A 14,109-nucleotide genomic window follows, 5' to 3' on the forward strand; every position below is an offset into this window, starting at 1 on the left:
AAAATTTTTATCATAAGATCTATTTTGAATACTTTTTTATGTCATTACACACCATGATTTTTCAAATACTTTGGAAATTCTATGTGTTTTCTATTTCATTATTAAGCAATGGTTTTGGAAATTCATGTAAATATTCTGCAATCTAATATCACCTTGTTTTTGTAGAAAGAAACAGAGTTGTTTCGAATTTTATGTGTATGAATCACTTGTTTTTTAACGATAATTAACTACATTTGATGGTTTTGATCTGTGCTTTGATTCCTTGATAATATATGCAGTGTGTTAAAATATAGGGAGGAAGTTTAACAAAACTAAGGTATGTTAAAGAGATTACGTGATAATGGTATCTGAAAATTGTTAACGACCTGTATTGACATTTGAAATTTTTTTCATGAAGGCATAAAAAGTTGCTGTAATTCAATTTATAGAAAAACGTTATTCCTCTGTATTTTTATACATTGTCTGAGTTAGGTATAATGTAAATGGTTGCAGTTTTTAAAATAGTATACAAAATTCTTCCCTTTCCGTTTTAATTTACTTTTTAAAAAATTATTTGAAAAAGATGAAAAAATGAAATTATTTGTTACGAGTTTTCTTCAGCCAGTGATTATCTAGCGCTTTGTGTGATTTACAGGATCACTGTGGCGCTACATTAGATCGAGTATGTCCCTGTCTGGTTATATGCCACCCATGTGCGACCCACTGGATGGGCACTTACTCCTTGATGGAGGTTACGTCAATAATCTTCCAGGTTAGTGTAGTGTTACTGATTATGTGTTATGTTTTATTTTCTCTTGCTGTATGCTGATTAGGCTGCTTATGGCGGTACGTTCGAGCCAGCATGACAGTGACTGGATTGTTACCACCACTGTGTGATCCTGTAGATGGCAGTCTTCTTGTAGATGGATGCTATCTGAATAACTTGCCAGGTATATATGGTACATTCTATTTAAATGTGATGCGTAAAGTAACTATTTTTTGTTTAAATTTATTATTATATCTTTTGTATTTGAATACTTTAATCCTGCAATCAAGGCAATGTTGTGTATTAATTTTGTTACTGTATCAATCTACACTATGACAAATGAACCTTTTGTTCGCACCAATTTCCTATACACCTAATGTTATTTTATGCTGCCATAGCAAACTTCCAGAGGTATAAAAATTGGATGTAATGAACTATTGGGTTGAAACATAAATAATGATTGTTTATGTTGTGTTTAAAATTACGCAGTAAAAATAAAATGTATTGGCATAATGTTTTGTGTTATTCGAAAGAGAATCTTTTCCTCTACGAGATGACATATTAGGTTTTTTTTTTTCCGTCTGAGCTAACTTTTGTTATTTTTCAGATCATTAAAATGGAGTGTCAAGTCAACAAAAATAAGCATTTTTGACACCCACCTTCTTTTTGCGTTTAATCGAGACACCAATGCTGCAGAAGCTGCCCGAGAGATTTTTGAAGTGTATGGGGAAAGTGCAATAAATACACTTGAACAAACTGCAAGAAATTCGTTTTCCAAATTCAAAAATGGAAATTTTGACCCCAGAGATGCTGTTCGTTCTGGATGACCAAATGAGTTTGATAAAGAGTGTTTGAATCAACTTCTGCATGAAGACATGCGTCAAACCACCCGAGAATTAGCTGAACAAATGGGTTGTAGCCAAATGACTATAGTTCATCATCTTAGGTCTATGGGAAAATCCAAAAACTCGAATATTATTGACTAATTTATTGTTTTTTTGTTTTGTTAAAATAAAAAATTTTAAATTTAAAGTAGGCCATTACTTATGTTTCAACCCACTAGGTGCAATCTTTGTTTGAAATTTTTTTAAAATATTTTTTCCAGAATTTTTGCAAGATTTAACAAAATAATACTAACCTCTAAAACGAACCATGTTTAGAATGTAAGGATTCACATTGCATCTTTAAAGTAAAACACCTTTACCCCTCTTTTTTTCTGTGTTCTAAACAAAGATTGTGTGAAACAAGTGTGACACTCAATCTAAGTGAATGAGAGCACAGTAAAATCATATGTCAGTACATGGTGTTCTTTGGTATATTACCTTTTACATGCCGCACTATGATTCAGGAATAAAATAGACAACTAATTCCTCAAATTCACATTAGAATACGCACATAAAGACTATAAAACAAAAAAATTACCGTAAAAAAATTTTTCCTATAATTTCTTGGATGTTCCAGTTTTGGAACATTGGCATGTAAAGCTGTCTTTTCTCTCTCTCTCTCTTTTTTTTTTTTTTTTTTGCTTGATGAAACAAAGCATTATATTATGAATCTTTATAATGGTTTACTGAACAGTTTAATATGAAATTACTAAAATTTAAGTAAAACTCATTAAGAAGAATTACATAATTTTTAATGTGTAATATTTTATTGGAAATGCAATGCAAAAAAATATAAAGAAACAAAAACAATTTTACACTTACACCAGCTTCATTAACAATATACATAATATGAATAAATGCGATTTTAAAAATCTAAAATACCTTACCAATAAAAAATAAAATATTTTATCCTTTAAAAGGTGCGTGGGTTTTCAACAAGTAGCACAAAAAATATAAAGCATTCTAGAACACTAATTATTTGTAATCCTTTTTAGCAGTTTTTCAGTGTCCATGATATTGCGGGAAGCAGTGTGAGCTTTTTTCTTTTCTTTCATAACATTCTTTCTTCGTTTTGCACGTAGATGCACCCCTCTGAGAATCCATTAAACTACTCACAAGAATCTTTGTTGCAAATAGGAGGTGATTTCTTAAAGGGAGAAAACATTCGGTTCAAGATTCCCCGTCCTTTGGTAGCTTTTACTGCTACCAAAGCCCCGTCCTCAAAAGGTTAAAACCAAAGCAAATTGGTTTTCCACATATGAACATCTTAGCAGAATGATGCCCATAATATGGAAGCATTTATTCATCAATACTCAGATTTTCATGGAAAAATCCAAATTGACAAAAATTATATCCTATCTCTTCATAAAAGTGAGAGATTTTACGTAATTTATCACCTGATTCCAATTTACTGTTATCAACAATATGAAAACGCATTTTTAACGTCCGAAATTTATTTTTGGGTATTGTAGTGCTAACATTTGGGATATGCAAATTTTCCTGAGAGCTCAAATATGAATTTTCATCAGCTACTGGATTGTAGCCACTGAAGAACAGCAATCCAAGAAACTGCTGAATGTCATTGGCGTTGACATCCAAAGAGTCTCCTTTTTGTAAGTTCTGCCAAGTTTTCTAAGTAATCAGACAGCAGAAATTTATAAAAAAATATCAGTTGGATTAAAATTAAAGAATTCAGGAAAAGTTTCAGTAATGTTATCCGTAGGTAAGATATTTAAATCTAGTAAAGAAAAATATACGTGTAGTACCACTGATTTTGTATATTGTTACATGTCCATGCTCCTTTTTTGGAACATTGCATTTTTATGCAATTTGCAGGAAATATTTCTTGTTATTATTTGAAGTTCTTTTTTTAACTCATTAAACTTGCCCTTTGCAAGTACGAGAGAGAAATTTTGGGGTATTTGAATATTATGGAATTTTATTTCTCTTAAATACTGTAAAAATTTTTTTAAAAAAAGCCGATTTTTAGAAATTTTTCTACGCTGAAATATTCATATCTGAAAAATAAATTTAATGTTAAAAAATCAGTCATACTGTCATAAATGATGTTTCTTTTTTAATATTAAACATGATGTTCCAAAAAAGGAACATTGGTATGTGAAAGGTTAAACCAAAGAATGTAAATGTGTTCTTTGATACCATTCAGATTGTTGTCACACAGGACTGTATTCAAGGTTTTACTATGCTGAAAATTTGGAAACTTTGCTTTTCAAAACTCTCTCTCTCTCCTTTTTTTTTTTTTTTTAAATCTAAAGTAGTGGGAGAAGAATAAAAAAATCATAAAAAGAAGCATGTGACATAGGAGATCATATGATTTTGATAATACCATTAGGTACACAAACTTACATGATATCTGATGTTATCATAAAGTCAGTCTCCAACAGTTCCATTGGTTACAGATTGTGATTCAATTCATGGTCATTATGTTACATTTATAATTTCTGACGAATCTTAAAACCAGGCTACTAATTTTCCATTGCTTAAATATCCATTTCTTCTTTTAATTAATTCTGAATTAATATATTTTGTTATTTTTTGATTAATTTCTTTATATCTATTGTTAGGTAATTTCTCATATTTGATTAGCATTGTTGTACTAATTCTTTTGAGTTATGGTTTTAGTATTTCATTTGTGTTTTCTTGCTTTACTTTGATTGGTAATGCATTTCATTTAATATTCCATTCTGATTATTGATCTTATTTCACTTCATCAGATTCTGATTGCTACATTCTTTCACTGTTAAATTTGTTTGTGTTGTTATTTAAAAATCTACTGTTGCTTTGATTTTGAGATCTTCTTTGCAGTGTTATTAATGAAAATAAATTTCAAATATGTGGTGCATGGGACCTAAACCGACACGTGGATCATTTTAGAACTGGAAAATAGAGCAATAAAATCACCAGTAGTATTAATTGGTATAATTTTGTTTTACAGTTTTTTAATAATATTGTTCCTTTTGTTGCTATTATATTTATAGAGTTATCCCATCTATCAATAATACAATACAATCTATGGTCCATGAGTTCAAAAAAATTTTTTTTAATTTATCCTTTACACTATTGAGGCAGCTCAGGTATAAACTTTATAGTTTTTTTTTGTATTAATTTTTGAAATCATATATATTATTTTTTTTAATATATATTAAGTCATTTAAGCTGAAATTATAAGAATGGAAAAGAGAGAAATTACTGACGTATATACTAGATTAGACAAGTAGAAGTTATTCTTAGAGCTATATATTCATTTTTTGTACAGAATTTTAATAAAGAATGCTTTCTTAAAATTTTGTAGATACAGTGAGATAGTAATTTCAATTTTGAACAGACATTTATATCTTAGCTTCTAAAACTTTATTCTTCTTTGCTCAGACTGTAAATATCAATATTCTGAAAAATTTTTATTTAGAAAATACATAATAGAATAAACATAGTGAGCGCACTTTAAAACAACCATTCATTTTCAAACATAAAATTGTGTGTCTGCTTATACCCTCGGTTTACATTTATTTCAGTATTGCATTCATCTGAGTTTGTAATTCGCAATAAGCTTTTTTCTTGCTTGTTTTGTTCTTTCTAGCCAGTTCTCAAACATGGATATTTTAAAAGCCAGACATTTTGAAAGTTGGTGCCGAATGCTTTTATGTTATTCGTAATTCACATTTTAGTTAATACAGCATATAATATGACTTTGGAATCCTGCTCAAGATTACCAAAATATTAAAACAAAGTAATCAATGAAACATATTAAACTGCCAGCTACTGCTGCTGGTATTGATTGCACATGCACTCTTGGTCTACAATCACAGGATTGCTACTTATTAACATTTATAAAATGTTAATAAGTAGCAATATAAATGTTAATAAGTAGCAATCCTGTGATTGTAGACCAAGAGTGCATGTGCATGCAACTTTTTGCAAATTTGCTACTTTTGACAAATCTGTGCTACTAAAATTTCAGTTTATGCGATTTTGTGAGTTTTCTGACATTTCATGATTTTCTTCTGCTACTTTGCATTAATCAAAATTTAACATATCATAAAAAATATAAAGTGCCCATGGAAATTAATTTATAATCAAAAGTAAGAATTTATTTATGATTGCACATGCACTCTTGGTCTACAATCACAGGATTGCTACTTATTAACATTTATAAAATGTTAATAAGTAGCAATATAAATGTTAATAAGTAGCAATCCTGTGATTGTAGACCAAGAGTGCATGTGCAATCATAAATAAATTCTTACTTTTGATTATAAATTAATTTCCATGGGCACTTTATATTTTTTATGATATGTTAAATTTTGATTAATGCAAAGTAGCAGAAGAAAATCATGAAATGTCAGAAAACTCACAAAATCGCATAAACTGAAATTTTAGTAGCACAGATTTGTCAAAAGTAGCAAATTTGCAAAAAGTTGCATATCTAGTAGCGTTAATTTAGGGAAAGGGAAAGTAGTGAATCTTTTAAGTTTGGATTATACAGTTGATTCATATTTTAAGGAATAAGAATTTTTTATGCTTATTTTTATTTATTTATTTAGTATAACTGGTATTCAGGTTCTGACCTCCAAATGGGGTTTTTAGATATTTTGGAAAGACATAAAATATTCTTTTGAATTGTTCCTTGGCAATCAATCATACATATCTTTAGTAAAAGTTAATGGTAAATTCGTAGATATTTTTCGTTTTAATACAGATGCCAAAACACTGTTTTTCTGATTTTCTGAGATATCTACTTTTCTTATCGAATCAGATATAACGAACCAAGCTTTCAGTCCCTTGAACTTCATTATGGTTAGGTTTGCCTGTATTACTCTAATTAAATGGAAAACAGCTTAAAAACTTTAAAAAAATAAGAAACATCATAAAATGTTGTATTCAGATTTAAAAGTAATGTGTACAATCAGTTATTAATTATGGAGTATTTTAGGAAAATTTTGTTTTTCCTTTCATAAATTTTTAATGCATTAAAGCATGATCTTTTGTCTATTTTTTTTTCTTTTTTTTCATATGTTTCAATATGTAGATGTATGGAGAAAAAATCAATACCAGTACCTCTTCTGATATTTTCTGACTGATGAAATTCTTAATTAACATTTGTTATTATTTATGTGTGATAACTCGATAAGCCAAATCCATGGTTTTAATAAAAATATATAATAAACATGTGTTACATGCATATTATATCATTTTCAATTTTCCCATACTTTCACTAATAAAACCTTTTAATTATACAAAAATTTGGAGCATTGTCATTATTAATTCAAATATTGGAACAAATATTCTAAATTTTTACTGAAAATAATGTTGCATTATTCTGTTGAAATTTTTAATTGTAAAATCTTTATTAATTAGTTTCTTTAAATTGAGATTGAAATTTATGTTTTTGTATTTTATTTTTAGGTTGGTTCTTTACTGACAAAGAAATAAATAAATTGTATCAAATTAAATGTTAAAGATTTAATTTCTTATGCTTAATTATGAAATATGCTAATGTTCAACATGTGTAATTAATCTAAATATTTATTTTGATATTTGTCATATAGGTTCCAATTAAAAATTGTCAAAATTACATATAAGGGTGTTAGAGGGGAAATAAGATATGAAACATTATTTTCAAATACATTTTCTTGTGAATTCAAAGGAATAAAAAAGGCCAATCTAAAGAATTATGTTAAAGTTTTCATAATTTTTAGGTATTAAAAAAGTGTGTTGTATGTGTTTATTTACTAACATAGTATATTTACAATATATGAAACAGCCAATTATTCATACTCTGTATCTTTTTTTTTAATTAAAGAATTGATCTTTTAATTTTTTTTTCAATGCTCAAGGAAAGCATTTTCAAATGTTTTGCAGCTGACATTATGCGAGAAATGGGTGCTGAGACTATAATTGCAATTGATGTTGGAAGCCAGGATGATATTGATATGACAAATTATGGTGATACATTGAGTGGTTGGTGGTTGTTATGGAAAAAATGGAATCCTTGGTCATCACCTGTAAAGGTTAGTTAATGAAATTGATTTTATTGTGGAGAAGTACTTATTTTATAATTTTTGTGTCAATAACACTTGTAAATTATATTTAATTTTTTCCTGTATTTAGAAAGACTTTGAAAAGTTATTAAAGGTGCATATTTACTTCTGAGTAGAAATTTGTTTAGACCTAGAAAATTTTAAAATAATAACCCAGTAAATATCATGTTTTGTATCTCATCTCCTCCTCTTTTTTCGTGTCAGGCAAGAAAGGTGGTGCATCTTTTTTTTTAATTGATTATATCTGTTAATTCTTCCCCCTCCCAAAGAAAAAAAATTTAGTCAGTAAAAATGTTTACTTGCTCTTGACATGGTTAACATATTGGTAATAACTGATATAAACAACAAAATTTTTATTGAATTATTTTTAATTATTATAGAAAATATGGTGGTTACACTATGATACCACTCAGAGTATATGTCTTGATTAATTTTTGGCGGTGCTGTAGAAAACAGTTCTTCTTATCATTCAGGCAGTGTTCGACAAATGGGGCACTGCCATTTTTGAGATGGGGTATAAGTTTTGTACTGCATAAGCCTTATCAAAAGATGTCCCATATATTGACATATCACTGCGTCTTGTTTGGAAGGATGGAACAAAACATCTGTATTTTCTGGCATATGTTTTGATTCTTCACTTTTCCCCCATGTTTTTCGTATTTTTGCAGTTCTATTAGTCCTGTTGCTACAGAAATTCAAAAATCTTTCAATCATAAGAGTAGACCTTCGCTCCTTGTAGAGAACAAAATGCACTAATTTGTGATTGCCACATCAATAAAATGCTAAAATATACAAAGCTAACAATGTTGAAAAAATAACTTACTAGCCATTGCAAAAGAATTTGTAATTTTGTTGCACAAAATACACAAAAAGCAACGTTATGACTCTTTACCAGTGGTATCACACCACGAAAATGCTGATATTCATGAAACACTGCATTTTATACTGAAATTTTCACTACATGTCAAAAGATGGCATCCAGTGCTACCTATTTGTACATGTAGTAAACCACCTATTTAATTTCAATAAAATTTTGATAGGTGACTTCAGTGTTAGTCCACCAGAAGTAAAAGGGTTAAACTATAGTGATTTCCTATATGTTTTACCTCCAATACTCGAATTCCATATCACAGATTATGTTCTTACTGCATTAATATAAATATTAACAAGACATAGTGCACAATAAAAATGAAGCTTTATTCGCTTCGCGCACACTCCCCGACAGCCGGCCTGTTTCGCTCTGCTCGCTACTCGTAAGAAACTTCTCCTCTAGGGTTGCCACACTTATCAGAGGGCGCAAGGCGCACTCCTTATCGCCATCACCACAGAGTTTCCCCCCAGTTCCTTTAATGGCTATTCAAAGGAACGACATAGGTTATGAAATTATCTCAGAGGATCCGTACTGTTGGGTATTTTTTTCATGATTACAAAATTAAAATATAAAATTAGAAAAGATCAAAATGCAGTTCAATATATAACAAGGTAATGACACATATAATAAACATGAAATAACAAAAATATGTTACTATATGAGTTTTAAAAAAATGTTTTAAATTGTTATATAAGAAGCAAGTTTCTTAGGGAAGTGAACATGTCTTCCCGATCTGGTGACAGTTTGTGTCTTAGAGAGTTCGTTTGCAGATTTATTCTGCTGAACTGTCTTTAAGTCTTTATTTGTTTTCAGTTCAGACAAATCATACCAAATCAGAGTCCGAAAGTAAATAGGCTGGTTTCACACAGTCTATAGACACAGTAGATTTCAGACCCTTAATATCAATTGTGAAAGTTTTGTTCATTCTAGAAAGGACTTTATGCGGACCTGTATATGGTTGGCAGAGAGGTGGCTTTACTAGATCGACACGTAAGTATATGTGCGTACAAGACTTTAAGGTAGCACTTACGTAACACTTTTCTTGGCAATGTGCAGATGTTGCTATTGGATTCGATTGTTGCATTCTATGCAGAAGATTCATTATAAATTGAGTGTCGTACGGAGATATCTTAGATGACGTTATCATATCACTAAGCAGCTTGAGAGTTGTGCCGTACACCAACACCAGTTCAGCACAAGATGATTGTAGATCCTCCTTTACAGCTGTCCGAATACCAAGCATAACAACTGGTAGTGTTTCAGTCCAGTTATTGGTCTCGTGAGCCTTGAGAGAAGATTTTAAATGTCGATGAAATAGTTCAACATTGTCGTTGGACATTGGATGATAGGCTGTTGTTGTGATTCTGTTCATACCCAAAATGCGCATAAATTCTGCAAAAAGTGTGGCTCTCATTTGAGAACCTTGGTCTGTTGTAATGATCGATGGGCAGCCAAAACGAGATATCCAAGAGTTGAAGATGGCTCTGCAAATGGTTTCCGTTTTCATATCTGGGATGGGAATGGCTTCAGGCCATCTGGAGAATCTATCTATTAGAGTCAAAAGGTACACGTTGCCTTCTGATGGAGGTAACGGTCCGACGATATCCATATGGATTTCTGAAAAACGTGCATCAGGAAGAGAGAATGTGCCCAGTGGTGCTTTAGTATGCCTAGTAATTTTCGATTTTTGGCAAGATTCACAGGATTTCACCCAATTTTTGATATGACGTTTCATATCGGGTCATACATAACGAGAACAAATAAGCTTTGTAGTAGCTGCAATTCGTGGATGTGACAGATTGTGCAGATGATTCAAGATGAGTCTGTGAAAGGAATTCGGAACAAATGGATGAGGAATGTCTGTTGACATGTCACAAAGAATATTACCATCAGAATACTGGCACGGTTTAAATTCCAGTTTCAAAGATGATGTGTTGTTTTTGAGAAAGTCTTGTACCTCCGGATCATGCCGTTGAGCTTCCGAAAATTTTTTAAAATCCAAAAATGCAGATTTTGTTATGGAATCAATTTAAATTCTTGAAAGAGCATCAGCAACGACGTTTTTTGAACCTTGTACATGCCTAATATCAGTAGAGTACTGAGAAATAAAATCTAAATGGCGCAATTGTCGAGGTGAACATTTATGAGGGTTCTGTTTAAAAGCGTATATTAACGGTTTTTGATCCGTATAAATTATGAAATTTTTGCCCTCTAACATGTGTCGGAATTTCTTAATTGCAGAATAAATTGAAAATAATTCCCTATTGTACGCGGACCATTTCTGTTGACTTTTATTGAGTTTCATAGAGAAATGCTATAGGTTCCCATGTTTGTTGAGACAACTGCATAAGTGTGCCGCCTATTGCAACGTCTGAGGCATCTACCCAGATGCTTAGCTGGGCTCCAGGAATAGGGTGTCTCAAAAGAGTAGCCTGAGCAATGGCATTTTTGGCAGCAATAAAGGCTTGTTCAGCATTCTCGTTCCAATTTAATTGTGGGGATGAATCCTGAACACAAGAACGAGATTTCTTTTTATTAATATAGCCTTCTAACAATTTTATTAAAAGAGAAAGAATATGTGCTGCTTTAGGTATGAAACATCTGTAAAAGTTAAACATGCCTAAAAATCGGCGAAGCTGAGTGAGAGTGGTAGGTTGAGGAAAATCTAAAATACATTTGACTTTGTCAGGAAGAGGTTCAATTCCGTTTTCACTAAGGTGAAAACCTAAGAAATCAATAGACATTTGAGCAAAGGTGCATTTTGAAACATTTATGCAAAGTCCATATTCCTGAAGTTTGGAAAATAAAGCTTTCAAATGCCTGCAATGTTCCTCAGAATCTTTAGAGGCTATGAGCAAGTCATCGACAAAAGCGTAAACACCTTCTAAATCCTGCATGACTTCATCTATAAAACGTTGATAAGTCGCGGATGCATTGCATAAGCCGAATTGCATACGGGTACTTTCGAATAAACCGAATGGTGTGCATATGGCGGTTTTGTGGATGTCGGCTGGGTTAATTGGTATTTGATGGTATGCCTTAATCAGGTCAACATGACTGAAAATTTTAGTACCGTGCAATGCAGCAGTAAAATTGGCTAAGCATGGAATAGGGTATTTGGCTTTTATTGTTTGAGCGTTCAATGCTCGATAATCTCCTACAGGTCTCCATTCCAGACTTCCCTTTTTTGGAACCATGTGAAGTGGGGATGCATAATTGCTGCTCGAAGGTCTCAAATGCCCCAATTGCATCATAGTTTGAAATTCTTGTTTTGCTATTTTTAAGCGATCTGGAGCTAACCGACGAGGTTTTGCAACCACAGGTGGACCTTTAATTATAATATAATGAACGGTGTTGTGTTTAACAGGTTGGTTAGGATCTGGTAATCTAGTAATTGAAGGAAATTCTTTTAAAATTTTGTGATATGGTGTATCACTAAATACAGTTTTTACTGAATAAATGCTTGCATTTTTCACGCAACCGACGGTTTTAAAATGTGTTTTTAAATCTTTGAGACATTTGTTTCTGAGATCAGGCACCAATTCAAAGAAATGGAGAAAATCTGCTCCAAGAATGGGTGTACTAACATTTGCTATAAGAAAAATCCATATAAACTGTCGTCTTAATTTGAAATCCAAAGAAAGTGTTTTTTGACCATAAACATGAATAGTGGAAGAATTAGCAGCTAAAAGTGTTTGTTGGAGAGAATTCTGTTTTTGAGAATTATTTGCTGGAAGTAAGGACACGTCAGAGCCGGTATCGGCCAAGAATGAAAGGTTTGTTCTACGGTCACGAACGAACAGGCGACGTGAAACTTGAGGCAAAGAATAAGTCGCCTCTATTCTTTGCTGGTTTCGTTTCCCTGCCATGAACAAGGTTTTGTACATTTGTCTTCTCTACACTTTTTCCCAAAACGTCTATGATACCAGCAAACAGAATAATCTCTCCTTTTCGAATTGCTTCTTTCTTTATTGCGATCTCCGCGATTTGGCGAGTGACCACGAGAAAGAGAAATGCGATCAATACGTTTGTTTAATTTTTCTATTTGTTTAAATAATTTATCCTCAAAAGACTGATCGACTGTGCGAGAAATGGCACAAGTCCCTGGGGTTGGATTTACTTCTAAAATTCTGTCGGCAATTTCTGAAGCTTTATCTACAGTTAAATTGGAAACCGCTGCCAAAATAGACTGAACAGTGGAAGGCAAACATTGAAGGAATAATTCTAACATTAAGTTATCAGAAACATTTAAAGATTCTGCTCGACGTTTCATATTTCTAAGCAAATTGGAAGGTTTTCGAGAACCTAATTCTTCTCCAGATAATAATTGGCGAATTTCTTGCTGAGAAGATTCTCCTGAATGATTTATTAACTCAGTTTTAAGCTTTGTATATGGATCAATAGGGTCTGGTTTCATAAGTGAATCCCTCACTAGTGATGCAATATCTGGAGGAAGATGAGCAACTACATAATTATATTTAGTAATGGATTCTGTGATAGGTTTGGGGGTGGCAAGAGCAAAGGTACTTTCACACATAATAAACCATAAAGATGGGTCTGATCGGTTATAAACCGGAATTTGGACGGCATGAACGTCAGACATTGTGCAAGGTTTTTAAGCCAAAATAAAAGCAAAAATTTAACTAAAGAAAATGAAATTAAATGATAAGTAGAAAACAGAATTATAAAATGATCTATAATTACTACTCATCTGTGATTCGGAGGATGAAAACCGATGTAATGTATTACTTCTGGTTTGGAGATCCTGAGTGATGGCTTGTAGTTAAAACCGAATGTGCTTGAGAACTGTTCATACGATTTAACACAGTCTGGGTTACCATTATAGTGATTTCCTATATGTTTTACCACTAATCCTCGAATTCCATATCACAGATTATGTTCTTACTGCATTAATATAAATATTAACAAGACATAGTGCACAATAAAAATTAAGCTTTATTTCGGAACTTCGTGCACACTCCCCGACAGCCGGCCTGTTTCGCTCTGCTCGCTACTCGTAAGAAACTTTTCCTGTAGGGTTGCCACACTTATCGGAGGGTGCAAGGCGCGCTCCTTAATGCCATCACCACAAAACCATAAAGACTGAAAATTAATCTCAGCTGAAATGCGGAGACTAAAATCTGGAGGAATTTAAAATTTATGCAATGACAAATTTATTGCTTATTTCGAGGAAAATGAAATTCAAGAATGAGGAATACAGGATTCCTTTAATTTGATAATTCTTTTATTGTTTTTGAGTCTTGTATAGGAAGATACCTGAATTATTTAATTGTAGATTGAGTTAATCTGGATTTTAGTCTCAATAATTTATTTGTACTTTTTAATATGAAAATATACTTTACTTTTAGAAGAAGCAAATCTTGTCTTTTATACTTTTAAACAACTTGCACAGTTGGATTTAGTTCAATAATTTATTGAATTTTTGATTCTGTTTTTTAAAATTTAGTCACTATTGTTTTTGTGAAGTCATCATTTTATTTTAGATTATTTATTTAAAATTGATTTTTTATGTGCTATTTGATGCTTCAG

The 14,109-nt window shown here is 31.6% G+C and overlaps 1 protein-coding gene across 5 annotated transcripts in view; it reads left to right on the plus strand.

Moving 5' to 3' along the window:
- The window catches only part of sws (patatin like phospholipase domain containing sws), a 149,908-nt gene that overhangs the window by 117,922 nt on the left and 17,877 nt on the right, over positions 1-14,109 (plus strand). For 4 of the 5 annotated variants that reach the window (XR_015041570.1, XM_085818071.1, XM_085818044.1 and 1 more), the window contains 2 exons: positions 635-751; positions 7,510-7,658. Coding sequence is in view for 4 of the 5 variants with exons in the window: in XM_085818071.1 (XP_085674197.1) it covers positions 635-751; positions 7,510-7,658 (266 nt within the window). In the remaining variant the exon portion in view is untranslated. Of the gene's footprint in view, positions 1-634; positions 752-812; positions 930-7,509; positions 7,659-14,109 lie in introns of all 5 variants that reach the window. The other variant, XM_085818055.1, reaches the window with a different exon arrangement.

The sequence above is a fragment of the Stegodyphus dumicola genome, chromosome 1 (genome assembly GCF_044657685.1).
Source record: "Stegodyphus dumicola isolate Sdum_Otavi_A_Nest chromosome 1, ASM4465768v1".
Lineage (NCBI taxonomy): Eukaryota > Metazoa > Arthropoda > Arachnida > Araneae > Eresidae > Stegodyphus > Stegodyphus dumicola.